Source organism: Dipodomys merriami, unplaced genomic scaffold (genome assembly GCF_024711535.1).
Source record: "Dipodomys merriami isolate MVZ:Mamm:240054 unplaced genomic scaffold, mDipMer1.0.p SCAF_19, whole genome shotgun sequence".
Lineage (NCBI taxonomy): Eukaryota > Metazoa > Chordata > Mammalia > Rodentia > Heteromyidae > Dipodomys > Dipodomys merriami.
Window position 1 is genome coordinate 13,191,986 of NW_027203270.1, and position 19,263 is coordinate 13,211,248.

The 19,263-nt window shown below is 48.7% G+C and overlaps 1 protein-coding gene across 5 annotated transcripts in view; it reads right to left on the bottom strand.

Annotated features, from left to right (window-relative positions):
• Sez6 (seizure related 6 homolog) overlaps positions 1 to 19,263 on the bottom strand; it is a 48,415-nt gene that overhangs the window by 13,217 nt on the left and 15,935 nt on the right. For all 5 annotated transcript variants that reach the window (XM_070027337.1, XM_070027336.1, XM_070027334.1 and 2 more), the window contains exons 2-4: positions 10,659 to 11,330; positions 10,141 to 10,274; positions 1,390 to 1,585 (exon numbers count right to left, since the gene is read on the bottom strand). In XM_070027337.1, the coding sequence (XP_069883438.1) occupies positions 1,390 to 1,585; positions 10,141 to 10,274; positions 10,659 to 11,330 (1,002 nt within the window). The remainder of the gene's footprint in view (positions 1 to 1,389; positions 1,586 to 10,140; positions 10,275 to 10,658; positions 11,331 to 19,263) is intronic.

A 19,263-nucleotide genomic window follows, 5' to 3' on the forward strand; every position in this document is an offset into this window, starting at 1 on the left:
GTGAGCACACGCTCCTGTTCCCATCTCTGGGATCAGGGCTAATTACAGCCTATAATTAGGGGAATTACACTCATTAAGGAAAGAGCTGATCATTGACAAAAACTGGGCGGAGGAGGGAGGGCTTCTGGGAGTCAAAAAGGGAGCAGGACTAGGCTAACTCTCCTAAGTCTTTCCTGAGGGGGTCGGGGTCTGCTTTCCCCTAGCTCAGCCTCCAGCTCTCTGCCATGCAGCCACTTTTGTCTGGCCCCACAGAGTGGGGGGTCTGGAATTTTGTGCAGAGGAATTTGCAGCAAGAGAAAAGGTTAAGGTGGCGTGAAATTATGCTGGCTGCCCGGAGGATTGATGAGCCATTAGAAAAGCTGGCAGGATTGCCTAGTTGCTCACCCCTGCCTCAGCTAGCCCTTGTTTCTGCTGAGCTCTGGTACAAACTCAGTACAGCCCCACTACCAGGCTCCCCCTGGCCACCCCGGAGAATCCAGAACAGAGCAAACACTTAATAGGTATGGCTCAGAGCCTGCCTACCCTGCTGTCCCCTCACCCCTGAGGGCTGCAGAAGTTGTCCATGTCAGTACAAGACAATGTCTTGATTGTTCACACCAATTATCTCCCTATTAGTGTTTGAACCAGTTAACCAGTTCAAACAACCAAGCTGACTTCATTCCTAGAGAGGGGAATGGGCAAGGGGGACATGGATGAGGGATTTTCAGATCCTTAAGTCTCTTTTCCTACCTTCCCCACTTAGCAAACCCTGTAATTCTGTTTTCCTTAACAGAGCATGTGCTAAGCACTTGACATGCACCATTTTGTTCAATCCTAATCATAACTTTGTGGGGTAATTATTTTAGTCTCATCTTTTCTTTCGTTCTTTTTTTCTTTGTTGGTTGTGGGGCCTGAACTCTGGGCCTGGGCACTGTCCCTCAGCTCTTCAACTCAAGAGCACTCTACTACTTGAGCCACAGCACCACTTCTGGCTTTTTCAGCTTATGTGGTGCTGAGGAATCGAACCCAGGGCCTCATGCATGCAAGGCAAGCACTCTACCATTGAGCCACCTTCCCAGCCCTTTTAGTCTCATCTTATAGGAGGAAAAGGAAGGTCAGAAAGGTGAAAGGCCAACAGCTAATGAGAAGGAGATTCAAATACAGACATACCTATCTCATGAGTGTGATTTGCCTACATTGCCTTCATTATCCAAGCCCCTCTATCTAGTGGTGTTTTGAGCTGACAGGGCGTGGGGCAGATGGGTGAAGAAGACCATGGCTGAAGACTTCCATGTGACTGTTGTCAAGCCCTTTTGACTCCCTCCTCCGTCCCCCAGTTTTAATAGCACAAAGACTCCCAGGAGGTCATCTAGCCCGGGCTGGTTTTTTTCTCAACTGCCCAGATCTTACCTTGGTAGTGGAAATGGAAGGTGCCAGGCCCAGCAGGTGGTGGGAGGCTCTGGAACCTCAGGGCTGCTTGGTGAGTGGGGCTGCGGATGACTTGGCCTCGCAGTAGGAAAGACTGGTTGGCCAGGGGCAATGGGTCAGGCCCCCCCAGGCCCTCCACTGTTATGGTCTCCCCCTCCTGAAGGCTGATATTCTGGACCTGCAGGTAGATTGTAGCAAGCAGAGCATAGTAATCAAACTTCTCCCTCCCTCTCTCCCTCCCTCCCTTCCTCCTTCCCTCCCTTCCTTCCTTCCTTCCTTCTTTCCTTCCTTCCTTCCTTCCATCTGTGCTGGTACTAGAGCTTAAACTCAGGGCTTGAGCACTGCTCTACTCCTTGAGCTACACCTCTACTCTGGCTTTTTTGGTGGGTAATTGGAGATAAGGGTCTCACAGACTTTCCTGCTGAGGTTGGTCTCAGATCTTAGCCTCTTGAGTAGTTGGGATTATAGGCATTAGCCAATTAGCCATAAGCACCTGGTGCAAACTTCTTCCTGCTGTCTGAGTCCTGCTTCCTTCAGGCTCTACTTGGCCACCTGCTATGACTCTTTTTTTTTTTTTTTTTTTTGGTTGTGGAGCTTGAACTCTGGACCTGGGAACTGTCCCTCAGCTCTTCAGCTTAAGGCTAGTGCTCTACCACTTGAGCCACAGCACCATTTCTGGTTTTCTAGTGGTTTACTGAAGATAAGAATCCCATGGACTTTCCTGCCTGGGCTGGCTTTGAACTGTGATCCTCAGCCTTCTAAGTAGCTAGGATTATAGGTGTGAGCCACTGGTGCCTGGCCTGCTATGACCCTTGAGCACTGCATTAGGCACTCCAATGCAGGAAGTACTCATCTTATCTAGTCAATAACTATGAGATGGGTCAGAGGTATTAAGGCCATTGTTCAAGGTTACATAGAGATTATGGGAAGAACTGGGATTTGTAAATATGTTGACCTGTTTACAAAGCTTTTCAAGTACACTAGCTGCTTTCTCTTTTCCCTCTTTGGGCTGAGTTTTCAAAGTAGGGATGATGGGTGGGTGGATTAGGTCAGATGGTGTCTGAGGGCCTGTCAGTAGTGTGTAGTCCTAAGCCTAAGATACTTGTGCCCAGCTTCCCCTGAACATCCCTGTTGGATGATCCTCACAATCCGCCTATGTCATACTGAGCCACCCCTGCCCCAGCCAGCAGCTTCCCTGGCTCCCATCTTAAGGAATCAGCTTGCTAGCTACCTGAGTGCCCAGTCAGAAACTGGTATCTTGCCTCTTCTTTCATGCCCCATGTCCAACCACTCATTCAGACTGTCAGACAGACTTCAAATCTGTTCACTGGACTTCATCCCCATTTGGCTAGATATTATTGCTCACCTAGATCATTGCAGCTGCCTGGTCAGCCTCCCTGTCTGGAGGGCTTAACTCACTCCTCCCTCCACATCAATATTTTCTGAACTGCAGTCAGTTAATAGTCCCAGACCTGTCACTCATCATAGTGCTTCCCTGTTTAAATCCTCCAATGTTTCTTTGTGAGTCTATGAAGCCCAGAGTACTAATCTAAATTCTTTGTTTGGACCTCTAGGCCATGCCCAACTTGGCCCAGGCAGACCACTTGGTTTGATCTTGTATCATGTTCCCTGTATGCCAGTCAACATTCTGTTCTCTCTCTTCTTTGGGCCTCTTGCTCTGATCACAGGCCACAACCCTGTAGAGCGAGCATGCTTCTGGGTACCAAAACTTCATACAGTCACACAAGGGCTGCCCAGAGGGGAAGTGGCTGTTGTGGCATGGTAGTAGGAAGCTGCTTTATTAAAACAAACAAACAAACAAACAAACCCTGAACCTCAAATATTTAAGTACTTGTCCAGGATCACAGTCAGGGTGAGATCTCAGATCTCCTTCTAACAGTGCTCCTTCTACTTTGCTATTCAAACTTTTCTGTGTTTGAGACAGGATCTTACTATGTATCTCACACTGGCTTTGAATTTATGGCTTGTTTGCCATGGCCTCCTGAGAGCTGAGATTACACAAATGTGGCACTATGCCTGGTGAATCTTTTCTACTCAAAATGTGGTCACTGAGCCAGCAACAGAAGCAACATTACCTGGGAGGTTGTAAAGAAGGAAGAACCTCAGATCCACTAACTCACACTCTGAATATTGAAGAGAAGGGAGAGATAGGGCACTAGGATTTTTGACTTAGAGCCTAATGATTGCTAAACAAACACTCTACTACTTGAGCTACTCCAGCCTTTTTTGTGTTAGTGTATTTAAAAGAGTAGGGTCTCTCATTTTTGCCTTGGCTGGTGATCCTCCTATTTGTATTTTTGTTGTAACTGTTTTTTTTTTTTTTTTTGTCGGTCATGGGCCTTGTATGGTCATGGGCCTGAATGCTGTCCCTGCACTCTTCAGCTCAAGGCAAACACTCCACCACTTGAGCCACAGCGCCACTTCTGGTTTTCTGGTGGTTAATTGGAGATAAGAGTCTCACAGACTTTTCTGCCTGGGCTGGTTTTGAAATTCGATCCCCAGATCTCAGCTTCCTGAGTAGCTAGGATTATAGGCGTGAACCACCGCTGCCCAGCTTCTGTTGTAATTGTTAGTTGGACTGTCCACAAACCTCAATCCTCCCAATCCTTGCCTCCCAAGTAACTAGGATCACAGGCATGAACCATTGCCCTTCACACTCGACCTCATATTCTGCTTTTTAATAAGATTTCCAAGCAAATGGGAAGCACTGATATCCACAGTCTAAAGTTTCTAACATGTTGCTCTGTGGAGGGCCATCAAAGGTTAACTACCTGGGCTGGTGCTAAGTAGCATCCAGTGAGTCACCAAACCCTCCCCAATCTTATCTCCCAAATGATCCTGCTGGTTCCTCCTCCCTTTATTGCTGTCTTGACTCTTACCATCTGCCCATTGCTTCTCACTGAGAAGCCAGTTTTGATATAGATGTGAGGAGAGAGTGGGCTGTGGGGATTGTCTCTCCTCACCAGATCCCTGTGAGCTGAGAAACACAGGATGCTGAGCCCACCAGGGCCCAGGGGATAGGTAGTACAAGGCTCAGCATTTCTCTGAAGGTGGCTACTGAGAATAGATGAGCCCCAGGGATTAGAGAGAGGGCAGAAAGAGGTCCCTATCCTTGCCTGGTAGGAAAACAGCTGGTGGGGCTGGGGGAAGAAAGCTTTAGAGAAGGATCAAGGCAGGATGCTACAGTAGAAGTGCCTTCTTTTTGCCAGGAGCTCCCCACCCAGGCACATTTGGGTGGAGGCTGCCTGACCATCTGCTGGGGACATCCCTCAGGGAATCCCTGCAGCAGGCGGAGGCTGGATGAGGTCCCTTAAACTTGGAGATTCTGTGATTCTAGAGTTGGGCAAACAAGACTCACACACGTGGAATCTGTAATTATCGAGAGATGCCAGGCAGCATACAATTCTGCCTTAAGTGGCACTGGATGCGTGCTGTGTGCGGCAGGAATCCTCGAGGGGGGAGCCAAGGGCTTGGAGGCTCAGGGAATGCACATGGAGCAGGTGGGTCTATCTCAGAGCTCCTTGAAGACAGAAGCTAGAAGGAGGAGGAGGAGGGGGAGGAGGAAGAAGAAGAAGGGAGGACATTCACTGCAGGAAGATTATCACCAGAGCAAAGGCAGAGATGTAGAAATCAATTTAGTATTTTCTTCCATGTTCCTCATATACTTCTAGCTTGACCTCTGGCTTGTTGCTTTGCTGGGATCAGAGGATGGAGGATGAAGGCAGCAGCAGCAGCTGCAGCTGCAACAGCAACTACCCATTTACAGAGCACCTGCAATATGGCAAGATTTCTATGAGTTGGGTGGTAAAATCCCCTCAAATAAACAGAGGCTCAGAAATTGAAAATGAACACACCTATTAAGAAACTGAATCTTGCCTCTGATCCCAACTATTCCAGAAGCAAAAGTAGGAGAGCTCTGAGGCTGCAAAAAGCACTGAGGCCCTATCTGAAAAATAAACTAAAAACAAAAGGACTGAGGGTGTGGCTCAAATAGTAGCGCATAGCCATCAGGAGGCCCTGAGTTCAATCCTTAGTACTGCCAACAAAGAAAAGAAATAAGCAGTTTTCCCTTGCTGGAGGCAAAGGCAGCTTCCTCCCCTTCTAGCCTCCTGAGGTATCAGCTGCAGAAATAGACTTTTAGACATCTTTATTTTAGACATCTTTATTCTCAGACTCCAGGCCTCAGGTTTACCAAGGAGATAGATTTTGGCCTGGCCTTTTCAAGACGTTGGGATTTGAGTTCCCACAAGCTAACCTCTCTCCTGGCAACTGGGAGTTGAAACCTCTTGTTTCCTCTGGTCTGGGGGAGGTATGGGTTCTGCAAGGTAGCCTGGCCCCCAGCCTAGCCTCAGGAGTGAGAGTTGGGATATAGCTCCTATCCAGAAAGCTCCCTGTCTTCAGTTAGAGGCTATCTGAACAGGCTGGTCCCCTGGGTTTCAAGCACCCACTTGCAGGCCTGCTGCAGTGGCTGGAATGTAATTTGTCACTTGTTTGAGGACCAGGCTGACAGGGGCCAGACAGGCCTGGGTGTTGGACAAGGGGGGAGATGAAGTCTTGATGCAATTTGCAGGCGTCTGAAGAGCCTGGGAGGCAGATTGAAATGTCAGCACTACTCATGAGGGTTGTCTTCCCATACCCTATCCAGTGACAAGAGGGGTGAGGGGCATGGAGGGAGAGGAAGAAGCAGAGGGAGCTGAGGAAAATTCCCATAGGACCCTGGGCTGTCCAGCACTTTCCTGCCGCTAGCAGACCAGAAGACAGGTCAAGGAGAAAGCACAGCTATTTTGCCTTCTGCTAACACTGAGGTCATCAGCTTTGTCTGATGGAAGCTGCCAGTCCAGCCATCAGCGCATGTCCCAGTGGTGTTGCCCACAGGCAGGCAAAAATGGTGTCTTTGCACAAGTTCACACTAGTATAAACAACCCAGCAAGGCAGAGGAGTACAAGGGTGCCTCTGTACAAAACCTAACCACAGCATCTGAGTGCCACCCCCACATTCTATCCACAGCTATTTAAGACTCTTAGCCACTACCCTCATATGTGTATTCTGAGAGAATTCTAGGCTCCTGACTACCAGGAAGAAGGGTCAAGGGCCTGAGGTACCACTGCACACCAGAGCTCAGAAAAGTCTTCCTGAAGCCAGAGGAGAAGCATAATCAGAGGGACTAGCTGGGAAGGGGTTATGTATATATCTGGTTGAACTTTTGGCAGGGAAGGAAACTGAGGCCCAGAGAAAGCCAGGGGTTTATTCTAGTCACTGAGAGTTGGGCTGCAGAGCCAAGACTTGAACCCCAGTCTGACATGACAGCCTCTAAAACTTACTGAACTGGCACTCGTCTGTAATAACTGAGGGTAGGTCTGTTTTATGGATGAGAACAGGCTTCTAAATCCATGGAGCCAGACCTTCTCACACCCATGAGATGGGTCTTTCTGGAGCCAGGAAAGAGGAAGTTGCCCAGAAATTCTACCCTCTGACTCACTTCCCCTCTCCTGGTGCTAATATTAGGTCTGGTCCTGACCTGGCTTAGCAGGGCAGGGTGTTCCTGCCATCAAGCTGACAGCTGGGCTGGCCTGGGAGAGATGTGTGCCAATGGGCCACCTGGGCATAAGGCAAGGACTGCAGGCAGCTGTGCCCAGGCTCCAGATGGTACAAAGAACAGCCAAGCCAAGATGGAGGCCAGCAGTGGGAAGGGTTTTGCAATGCCAAGTACAGTGAGAAAGGCAGTCTCCAGGCCAGAGCTCCAGAAAGGTCTGGAACTCTCAGGAGAAGACTGATGGGGATAATACTCATGTGGGCCATAGGGCTGAAGGAACTTGTCTAGATCTTTCAAGAAAGGGTTTAGTTCAATGCCCAAATCCCAGCTTAAGCAGGCCAACTTCCTTGGATCACAGTTCTGATTTCTCATCATACAGGCCTCAGAGTAGGTATCCTCACGTTCAGGAAGCATTCCCTGACTCCTGGCTGGAATTTCCACAGACCTTGGGCTTCCTATCCCCATCCCTACAAGTATTGAGTATTTTGTGGTCATTGCTTATGATTTCTGTTTCCCACAACCAGGAAGGTTTGGATCTCCAGTGGTCAGCACGTAGTAAGTGCTCAACTTATGTTTATGAAATAAAATCACTCTTTCATTAGTTGTTGGTGACTCATGCCTACAATCCTAGCTACTCAGGAGGCTGAGATCTGAGGATCATGGTTCAAAGACAGCCCAGGCAGGAAAGGCCATGAGACTCTTATCTCTAATTAACCACCTGAAAATGGAAAAGGAGCTGTGACTCAAAGTGGTAGAGCACTAGCCTTGAGTTAAAAAATGCTCAGGGATAGCACCCAGGCCCTGAGTTCAAGCCCCATGACAATACAAACCAACCACATAACAAAACAAGAAAACAAACGAACAAAAAAAAAGATAATGACTGATTATCTTAGACAATTTCCTTTTCTTGCCTAGGACTTAGTTTCCCATCTACCTATAAGTATTGGTTTGCAGTATCCTAAGTGGTTTGTATGGTATAGTTAGAGGCCTGAGTGGGGTAGAGGTTGCCAGAACTAGCCCTCAGAAGAACCTTACCCCTGCTTCAATTCTGGCTGATTAGCCTCTTGTTGCTCCCCTGAAGCAGGTGCTGACCCAGATCTGACCACTCTGTGCCCCTATGTCCTCTATTCTAATTCAGTGCATTGAGGATAACAGAGTCCTTAAGGACTCTGCCTCCATGGTGCTGAGGTGGAGGGTGGGCCAGCATTTGCTATGTTTCCTGATGGCATTTCAGGGCTATGGCAGGTCTTCATCTCAAGGTTGCCTGGTAACAGCTTTTGCATTCTGATGGAAAAAAAAATGTAGCAGCACCAGACAACAGGCCCAGGGCTGGGTGAGGGGGTGGGCATCCAGGGTGTATACTTGGGCCTGGACCAGGGTCAGGGCCAGGGCAGGGGTAGGCAGAGCTAGCAATGTATCTTGCTCTATTATCTGTACTCTCCCTAGTGGGAGCTTCTAGGCTAGACCCAGCCTGGCCCAGTAGGTTCAATGGGGTGGTAGGCTTGATGGGGGCAGGTGGACTAAGCCTAAACCTGCAGAGGGGCATCTTCTCCCTCCCACCCTCTTCCCCACACCTGCAACTGGCACCTTCCACCCTGTGAGCCACAGCCGGTGCCACCTCTCATTAGGTGATGATTTTACATTAATTACTTTAATTAAGCAGCGCTGAGTGCTAATGGCTTGAGGAGGGGGGGGTGGATGTTCCTAATTGCCCTTCCAGTCAGCCCAGAGTGAGGGGGCCCAGGGCCTGGCAGAGCAGGAGCAAACAGTCACAGAAAAAGGGGGAAGCCAGGCTGGAGTAGGAGAGACACCCCCTTTCCCCTCGCCCCCCCCTCCACCCCACCTGGGTCTGGCTCAGAAACCTGGACCTGACTGCCCTAGAAGGGTACAGCTGGCTGCAGGCCCAGATTTAGATCCAGGGCTTGCAGGAGTTGATATGGGTGGAAAGCAGGCTGAGAAGCAGGTAGTGTTGTCATGATCTCCAGACTCCTGCTCTGCCCCTTCTTATGGCCCCTCCATCCCCTGCCTGATACCCATAGCTGAGTGGAATGTCATCCTCTCCACCTGGGTCAATCTCTAAGACCCAAGTCAATGTCACTGCCTTCCTTCTTACCTATCCTGGGCCCAGTACTGCAAGGTACCCCTCAAGGAGTTCACTGCCTAGTCAGGAGATAAACAGCTGTAAACAGCCAGTAGAATGGCTAAGATGACAGGTGATGCCTGTCAATTCAGAGGCCTCTTAGGAAAATGTGTGTGGGGGGGAGGGGAGAGCAATTTAATCTGAAAAAAGTATCTGCAATGTAGGTAGGTAGATAGAGTGACCAGAGAGGAGGCCCCTGAATTCCTAGGGAGAGATGGTAGGGTCTAGACTGTTGGTGTCATGGGGATGAAGGGAAGCGAAGCAGGTGTGTATAAAGAGTTTGGAGGCGCATCATGGTGACAGAATTTGGGGACTTTAAGAGGGACAGAGAAGGGCCATGGTATTTCCATGTTACATGCTATCTACCACTGCAGTGTAGTGACCCTGCTCCAGGTTTCTAACCTGAACAGAGTAATGAGCAGGTTTTGAGTAACAAAAAGGAAGAGTTAGGTTTGTGGGGGATAGAAAAACTTGTGGGACATCTATGAGGACTTTTGGGCACAAGCCTGGGACTCTAGAGGCCCAAGGGACAGATAAAATGGCCCAAGAGGCCATTTTAGGCATGACCTGGTAGGAGAACTTCTCCAACAGTGTGGTCAGCAAGCATTTGCTAAGAGATTGAATGAGCAAATAAACATGTGAATGGGGCTTCATGGTTCTCAGGCTCAACCATGCTGCCCTGTGTTTTCTGTATTCAGCTTTATAGATTCGGAGTTCACGCTCACCCAATATCCAGCTTATTCAAGAGTAGACCCTTTCTTCAGGCACCCCTGAGTTCCTGATCAAAGTCCTAGGTAAAAAAGTGGACACACTTGTTTTCCTGCTGCCCTCTCAGGAACTGCTAGGAATGGGCAATAGCCTTCTCCATGCCCTGATAAGGACAGAATCTAGACATGCTATCCTCCTATCTCCTACGCCTGGCCCTTAGTGCCCTAGTACTCCTAGGTATCTCTACATCCCTTTATAATAAGTGCCTTTCTGGGGAGAGCACACACTAATTCAGATGCCTTTTTCCCCTTGATGTATTCAGGTCACTCACCTTGATCTCCACACCGTAGCCAGGGTAGACAGAGATGTAGTAGAAACAGTCCAGGCCGACATCAGAGGGTGAGTTGGGCAGTGTGGGGGAGTCCAGAGAGCCTTCTGGGCCTGAGAAATTCCAGCTACAGGGGCCTGGGAGGCAGGAGGAGACATAAGACTAAAGCCCAGCTCTGGTTCACACAGTGTGTGTGGTGGGCATCTAGGGTTGCCTCTCCCCTGTTGAAAAAGGGGGACCACCTTATACTGAACACTACTCTTGTCTCATTTCTCAAAATAGCTCAGTGAGGCAGACTTTCTTAGCACTCTTTTTACTGTTTTAAGTTTCCAAGGGACATGTTATAGTTGGAAGTATCAGGATTTGAACCTGGGACTGTTTCCAATTTCTATGCCTCCTTTAGCCTAGCCTTTGGTGAAAAAAAGCCGAGTAGGTTGACAGTGTCAGAGACAGAGGCATTTAGGGACCCCATAACTCCCCTTAGCCCCACCTCCAGATCTGCCAGCCAGCAGGTAGCTGACCTGGTGGCTGGACTGTGGTGATGGTGGTGGTAATGATGGTGGTGGTGGTGGTGGTGGTCTCCTCGTCGTCCCCTGAGGCTGTGGAGGTGGCGATGGTTCCCTCAATCCCAAGCCCTGTGGTCTGAGACATGACCTCTGGAGCCCATGGCCTGCCCATGTCTCCAGGACCCTCCTGGGTTGGAGTCCATGTTCTGCTGGGAGGTGTAGTATTAGGCCTCTCCCCTAAGTGCAGGGTGGGCAATGCCATACTGGGCCCTGGAGGTAAGGGAGCAGTGATATGCAGCCCAGGAGGCTCTGACTCTATGCTCCAAGGTCCCTCTCTGGACTGTGGCTGTGTGGGTGCTGCAGCCATCGCTGGAGTGGGGCTAGTAAACACAGGGCGGTTGTCCTGATTGGCCAGGCGGGGAAGGGGGCTTGGAGTGAAGGGTGTAGGTGGGTCAGGTTGAAAGGGAAGTGCTGGCCTTAGCTCCTCCATGGCCCTCTCTGACCCCTCTTGAAGGAATTCCTCCAGCAGTGGGTGGTGGTTGAGCAGCTTCAAAGTGGGTGCCGTTGTGATGAAGTGGACACCTCGATCTGGCTGCTCAGGTGTAGGGGCCGCTGTCAGCTCCCCATCTGTCTCCTTCATGCCTGTGACTTGCCCTTCCCCCATGGTTGGGGCCTCTGGAGAGAGACCTGAAATAATAATGGATGATCAGAGTCTTTCATGCTACGCCACAGTGAGCACCATCCCACCCAGCCCAGGCAGTAGGAGATCCATCTCGCTTTTGACAGAAAGCCTTGGGATGTATGCTCATTGTTGAGAGTCATGGAGCAATAAAATTTTAGAGCTGGAAGTGAGATGATATCACATACTTCAAGGATGGCACATGAGCTATCCTTTCTCCTCCAGCACCCAAGACAGACATTACAAATCGATCATTGCACTTTTTCCTGCTGTACCCAGATTTGACCTTAGAATCCTTTACAACATGGTGTGCCAGGCAGCCAAGATAGGACTAATAAATATTTGCCTTAGCTCAAGGCTTTATTTTACTAATGAGAAGATAGGTCAGAAAAAAAGAAATGGTTTGTTTAAAGACACAAGACCAGTCAAAGAGAAGACCAAGATGTTAGCAAGAGTGCTTTCCCCAACCACAGTGACTTTTCTGCCTGAAATTATAGTGCAGAAAATTATTAGGTCTGGTCATTAGCAAATACTTCACATATTTGAGATTTTATTTTAAATTCCTTCAAATATGAGTGGCTTTTTGTTAGGGTCCTATGAAGTTTCATTTCTCTCACATCTCAGAAAATCATTTCTCTTTTCCTCTTTCCTGATTTTATGCTTCTAGATCAGTAATATGAGGAGAATTGCAAGAGCCAAGCTCTGCAGCAAATGTAGCCTCAAATTCCACACTGATTAGACCGGGGCTGTGTGGTCTCAAGCAAATAGACTAAATTCTCTAAATCCCAGTTTTCTCATCTGTAAGATGGAGTGTCTTTTTTAGGTTTGAATGAAATACTACTACTTTCCTTTTCTTTTTGATATGTACCCCAGAGTCTCTTTTATCTTTTATTTATTTATTTTTCTTAAAAAAAATTTTTTTTTTGGGTCCGGTCGTGGGGCCTGAACTCTGGGCCTGGGCACTGTCCCTCAGCTCTTCAGCTCAAGGCTAGCGCTCTACCACTTGAGCCACAGCACCACTTCTGGCTTTTTCCTTTTTGCTTTATGTGGTGCTGAGGAATCGAACCCAGGGCCTCAGGCATGCAAGGCAAGCGCTCTACCACTGAGCCACCTTCCCAGCCCCCTATTTATTTATTTTTCATTACTAGCGTTTGAACTTAGGACTTTGTACTTGCTAGGCAGGTGCTCAATTACTGGGCCATGCATGTCTCTGGTTCTTTTGTGTATTTTTTTTTTTTGAGGGGTGAGATACTGGTCCTAAGGTGTGAACTCAGGGTCTGGGTACTGCTCCTGAGCTTTCATGCTCAAGGCTAGTCCTCTACAACTTGAGCCACACCTCTATTGCAGAGTGTGTGTGTGTGTGTGTGTGTGTGTGTGTGTGTGTGTGTGTGTGTGGTTAATTGTAGATAAAAATCTCAAGGACTGTCCTTTTTTTTTTTTTTTTTTTTTTTTTTTTTTTTTTTTATTTATTCCCCCTCCATTGTTTTCCCCCTACCATCCCCTCCCTCCCTCCCTTCCCCAAGGTTCTTTTTTTTTTTTTTTTTTTGATCGTGATTAAGTGATTACTTAATTTCCGGAAATTCACAGTATTGTGGAATAATGATGCTCATTTAAAGTCACAAGTTCATTCTAACTTTCCTGGAGCAAATTGTCTATCACAGTCTGTAATATATAACGGTGCTCATATGTTATATACCATATATGTGATCAGCAGCATGGGGATATTTAGTAGTGGTTCAACCAGATGAGTGGGAGTTCTTTGTTTCTTAAGTCCTGTTAGTTTTGTCATATCACCTAACATTTTGGATTCATCATCCACTTATCAGGGAGACCATGTACTGTTTGTCTCTTCGTTCTTGGCTTACCTCGCTCAACAAGGACTGTCCTTTGCACCACAGTCTTCAGATTTTAGCCTCCCGAGTAGCTAGGATTAAGGAGTGAGCCACTGGCACTTGGTTCGCTGATCAATTTTGATTATTTTTTGCTGAGAGACCACACAGGACTTCTGAATCTCTCTCAATATAGTTATTCAGGCAGCCCATACAAATTTAAATAGATAGGTGAGAGAAGATGACACTTAATTTGCTATCTCTGGTCATAAGTATGCATGGCTCTACTATTGATTATGTTGACTCAACTACGTAACTGGAAAGGTGATGTATATTCTGCTTGTGGCCCATTAGGTTCCCTAGATCCTTCCTTAACTGCCTAAGGTCAATGGATATAAGCTTCAGATTCAGTTCATACAGAATTTTTTCATCACAGAAAAGGCTGGCCAGTGATTCTTGATCCTTACAGTTCTCAAAATGGCTGAATGAGGATTTGAAAGGAAGTACAACCAGGTGACGTGGAAGAGATTGCAAGGAGAAGGTCGGCTCAGCATTATGTCTGGTGATGGGCCTGTCATTCCACAGGCTTACACCCACCCCATGGATTGGCAGGAGTGAAGAAGTGGCAGATGGCCTACATTCTGTTCAGGAGACCATAGAATCTCTGATGTGTCAGACAAATGGGAGGAGAGAGGAAACTGGGGTGGTGGAGGCGGGTTTAAGTTGGAAGGTTCTCCAGTCCTCTGGGTCAGAGAAGACTAGACAACCCAAAGCCTTAAGAAACTGAGACCAACTGCTATGTCTCGAAATGCCCACTAAAATAGTCCATCTGTGCCCTGGCATTCATGCCAGGCACCAATATCACAGTGTCCAAACTAGATGCCCAGCCAGACTCACCCCCACCCCCACCGAGCAGATGGTCTGACAATGCCGGAAGCCTTTGATCTAAATCAGTAATGGAGGGTTCAGGCAGTGCCTGTGATAGGCCCGGACAGGGTTACTCTCTTTGCCCACCTCCCAGATGTCACTCAGTCTTTGCCAGGGGAGCAGACTATTCTTAGCATGATATGAGAGGAATTCCTGGATCTGTTCATTGCTATGGGTCTCTTTCCAGGACTACCCCCCAAAAGATGTGCCTCCCTGTCTCCCAGAGTGGGCACTTGTGGGACTCTTTGTTGGGAGAAGAAGTGTACAGAGAACCTCTGACTAGGGAAGTGACCATAGCGGGCACAGCTTTCCTGCTGGCAGCCAGGTAGGTGCTGGGCAATGGAGTGGAGCTAATGGGTACCTCCCGTCACTGTCGATTGCACTGATTGTGTTATCTAGGGGCACTGAGCACTTGGTTAAATGGAATGGAGATAGCATATCAAACCAGCAAATTGATTCCAAAATCAGCTACTACTTGGTCCCCAGTGGGCACCACCCACTGTCAGAAAGGGCAAGATAATCTCTGGGAGATAAACCGCTTCCCAGGCAGGCATCTCTAGATACCCGTTGACTGTCAGAGGTCTGAGGCCCTGAGATATGCCTTCTAAATCCCTAGGGTTGTGACTGAGAGGTCAGGGAGTTCTCTCAGCCTCATTGACAGAGTTCAAGGGTAGAGCGTGATTAAGGGACCAGCAAAAGGAGGTACCTAGCTGGGCATTGGTGGCTCATGCATGAGTAGCCTCCAGCTACTCTGGAGGCTGAGAGGATTGCCATTAGAAGCCAGCCCAGGCAAGAGCAAAGCCAGACCTGGCAGGAAAGTTCATGAGGCTCTTATCTTTAATTAGCCACCAAAAAGCCAAAATGGAGCTGTAGCTTAAGTGGTAGAGTACTAACCTTGAGCAAAAATCAATCAATCAATCAATCAATCAATCTCAGAATCTCAGAAACGTCACTGAGGCCCTGAGTTCTGAGTCCCAGGATTGGCACACACACACACACACACACACACACACACACACACACACACACATACATGCCAGTGCGAATGGCTCATGCCTGTAATCCTAGCTACTCAGGAGGCTTAGATTTGAGGATCGCAGTTTGAAGTCAGCCAGGGCAGAAAAGTCCCCATGAGACTCTTATCTCCAACTAATCACTCAAAAACCAGAAGTAGCAGTGTAGCTCAAGTGGTAGAGCGCTAGCCTTGAGCAAGAAGAGGCTCAGGAACACCACCCAGGCTCTGAGTTCAAGCCCCACAACTGGCAAAAAAATCCAGGGACCTGGATGCTCAGTTTTATGGTAAGCTTGAATCAGGTCTTTCCCAGAGCTTATATTATTTAATCAACTCTGTGAGATGGGAGTCTTCTTCTTTCTTTACAAAAAACCTGGAGCAACAGGGCAAGGACTTGATCATTCTCACAGTACTGGAGCCAAGAGTTAACCAGTGTCTGTCTAGCTGCAAGGCTCCTAGTCTTTCCAGACAAGCCTCACTAGCAGGAAAAAAGAAAATGAGCTAACAGCAGCGAAGGCCCACAAAGAGGAATGGATTAGACCAAGCTCTAGTGCAGCTTAGAAGTGGAGCTGGGGCCAGATCTGGTATCTGCAATTCTATTAAGCCTGAGCTAAGCCCAAGCCCTTTAGAAGCCATCCGCCTGGAACTCAGGGAGCCTTCACTCATGTCCAAAGAGCCTCTGAACCAGAGACCCAAAGTGGATCTCCAACACTGTTCAACAGTGCCAGGGTCACACAGATCTGCTACAAACGTCAGCTCTGCTACCTAAGTCACTCCAGAGAAGTGCTTTTGTCTCCTCTGAATGTTCTAAATAGCAGTGTCCTGGAGGCTGAGAAAGTGGTCCCCTCAGGAAATGCCTGGGAAGGTTTCTCTTCTCTGTGGAACCATGTTCCGTATCTGGTGACAGTATGACCTGTCATCCATAAACAAGTATAATATCACACCATCCATGTAGATAGAGGGCAGGCACCCATCTGAAGCCGCTGTATGTCCATACAGGACAGAACTGGTGACCACAACACTACAGGCTCCTATGACTTCACCAGTCCAGTCCACCTGGTGCCTGGACACAAGGAGGTACTGCCCCCTCCCCATTCCCTCTCACAGTTCTTCCCTGTCGGACCAGGCTGGGGGCTGCAGCCTCTGAGCGGGTGGAGCCTGAGAAACACTCCCTCACCTCCTATCCCTCCACCCTAGTTCGCAGCCAGCTTCTTCCACTGAGTGTGCCCAGAGCTTTATGCAGCCCCCAACTCAGCCCCACCAGTGCCTGGGCCCTGCCCCCCACATTAGCTCTTAAGCTATGCAAATAGACATCAGAGGGAGCCCTGTTTAAAGTATTTAGACGAAATGAAAAAAGGCTTTCATCGGCACTAATGAGCCATTCAAGATGCCTCCCCAGTGGATTCGCTCCCGCTCCGCCTTCTGGCCCGTGCGCCGCCCCCAGGTGGCCCCTCTGGGGATTGGAAGCCTCGGCCCCCCCCCCCCCCCAGCCCCAGCCTGAGCCTCCCAGGGAGGGCTGTCTTGTTTTGCCCTTTCTCCCCAGGGGCCCAGTGGTGACCATACCGTTGAGGGCCCAGTGCCATCCCCGACCCCCTACACACAGGTCTGGATCTGATTGGGAGGCAGGTAGCCTCTGTTTAGGGGAGGCTGGAAGGATTAGGGACTCTTTTTCTATATCCATTTAGGTAGATTTTTATGCTTTGTCTTATAGATGGTCTATTGGGACTCCGGAGGGATGCTGAGGATCCGGTCTAGAATTGCAGGGCTGGTGAACAGTGGAGCTGCAGTCATTTATGCAGTGCCCAGTGCTGTGGGTTCAGCTGTCCTAGGCAATGGTGCCACTAGGTGACCCTCTAGTGCTACTGCTTCTGCAGGGCCTTCTGGACCCCACAGCCAGAAAGCTTTGAGTTCTAATTCTACACAGTAGGGAGGGTTTTCCTACTGACAGACATAGCTGCTACCTGCCAAGCCTGGTCTCTATCTTTTATCACTCCTATGGTCCCAAAAGAGGTTCCAGTAGCCTCCATTCAGAGTTCACACCTCAGAGACAGAAACAAGGGCCCGTAGAGAAACAGGACCCAAAAGTTTTGAGATGAGTTCAGGGAAACCCCATGCTTTATGGAAGGCCCTAACTCCCAGCCTGGGGGACAGGTATAGGGAAGCCTGGGGGATGCCAGGGCAGGGAACCTATTCCTCTGGGTCCTTGAGGTTACGCTGGCCTAGCATTGGGAGAATGAGAATTTAATGGGATCCATTTATGATCCCATAAAAATTAATGAGTTTATTCTGGAGGTTTCCTGGCCTCTTTCAAGTTTTAATAGGGGATTAGTGAGGGCTTGGCCTCACAGACCCCTATTATCCCATAGTCTGAAGGAGGGAAAGGGGGCCCTGAGTGTCACAGTGCCTACAGTCCCCTGTAGAATGCCAGAATCTAGTCTCCACAGTCACAGTTACAACGGCCCAGCCCTGCCCCTGTACTAAGGGACCCCAGCTAGATACTGGCAGGGCTGCAAAGAGCCTCTGGGATCCAGTTCTAGAAGCTTCTTATTCCATGCACTACTGAAATAATTGCTCTCACTGTGTCCAGTATCTGAGGTCAATTTGCTGTTGCCTGACTGATTGTATTGATGGGAAAGGCAATATAATCTTCCCACTACAGATAGGGAAATTGAGGCCCAGAACTGGGATACACTCTCCCAAGGTCACCTGGAAGTTATGGTGGATCCAGAATGGATACATTCTGGAACCAGGTAGCTAGGGCTGGTAGCAGCTTCCATCTACTTTCCCAGTGCTTAGTGGGTGCTGATCAGTCACTATCCTCATGTGTAATTTCTCAACCTCTTCTTATCCCATGGAGGTTTGTGTGGTTACCTCAAGATAACCTAAGGATGGGCCCAGAAGGGTTAAGTAATTTATCCAAGGTCATACAACTCAAGAGAAGCAGAGCCTAGGACTAGAACCCACAGCTCAGCTGTCTGCTGATTCTACTGGCTTTCAGCTATGACCCTAGGCTTCTTGTCTCCCTACCAACCTGGATGCTGCTATCCTAGGGAATTGATGTGGGGAGCTCTGCAGCCTTGTGGTAGTAGAGAAGCAGCTCTGGCAGTATGTCCTTGAGGGGCAGTTGTTGATGACACAGAGTTACATTCAAAGAGACCTTATTTCCCTCTTTTGCCCCATTTGCTTATACTTTTGCTGTGATTGCTCTACTTCTTTATCTCTTCAAGCCCTCCGAATCCTTTAAATGCCAATGCCTATCACCTCTCTGGGGAGCCCATTCTGTCTGACTCTCCTCTAGCCCCCTGGAGACACTTCTTCATATACCCCCAGCACATGATTGGCTTGTATGGTGTGTAAGGATCCAACATCAAACATTTCTCTTCCCATAGCTCTACTCAAATGCTGGCCCATGATGAAGGATAACCTCAGGGCACACAGTTTCCAAGTTCAGGTTCTGCCTGTCAACATACTCAGAATTCACCCTGCTACCCAAAGTGCTGGCTCTTAGCCCGCAGGGGTGGGCAAGGGTGGGTCCTGCAGAGAGAAGATGGATAGCCCTTGGCAGTGCCCCAGCACAGCCCCAATTGGCAATTGATGGGGAGTATCTGTTGGAGAGAGCCAGCAAGTACTTCCACCTTCCCATCTAGTCTACTCTCTCTTCCCCACCATTGGCTATCTCCATTACACCCTCTGGCCACCCTCTCTTTCCTTGTCAGTTCCTGGCAGTCTAGTTAAGAAAGGAATACATATACAAATGGGTCACCTCCTCTTGGTTAGGTGCCAGGCAGAGAAGTAACTGGTTCCTGGAACCTGAACCCTTGTCACCTCTGTGAGGATCTTATCCCTCTCTCATTTACCCATGAAGAAACTTAGTTAAGTGGGTTTTCCTCAAGCCACACAGCAAACTTGGGGCAGGGCTAGGACACAGAGTGTTAAGTTAGACAGGCACCTAGCTCAATGAATACCATTTGTGGTCTACCTCCAAGGACAGAGTTTAGAATTTCCTGAGAGATCAGGGTTAGCTACACTCCTGCATGGAAGTTGAGGGGGTGACCCAAGACTTCAAGACTTCCAAAGTTTGGGGTCTTATTGCCAGGTGGAAGGAGAATGGATGAAGGTCGTAGGTACCAAGAGTCTGGCTACTTATCCTGCTCCTGCTCCTAACAGATTAGG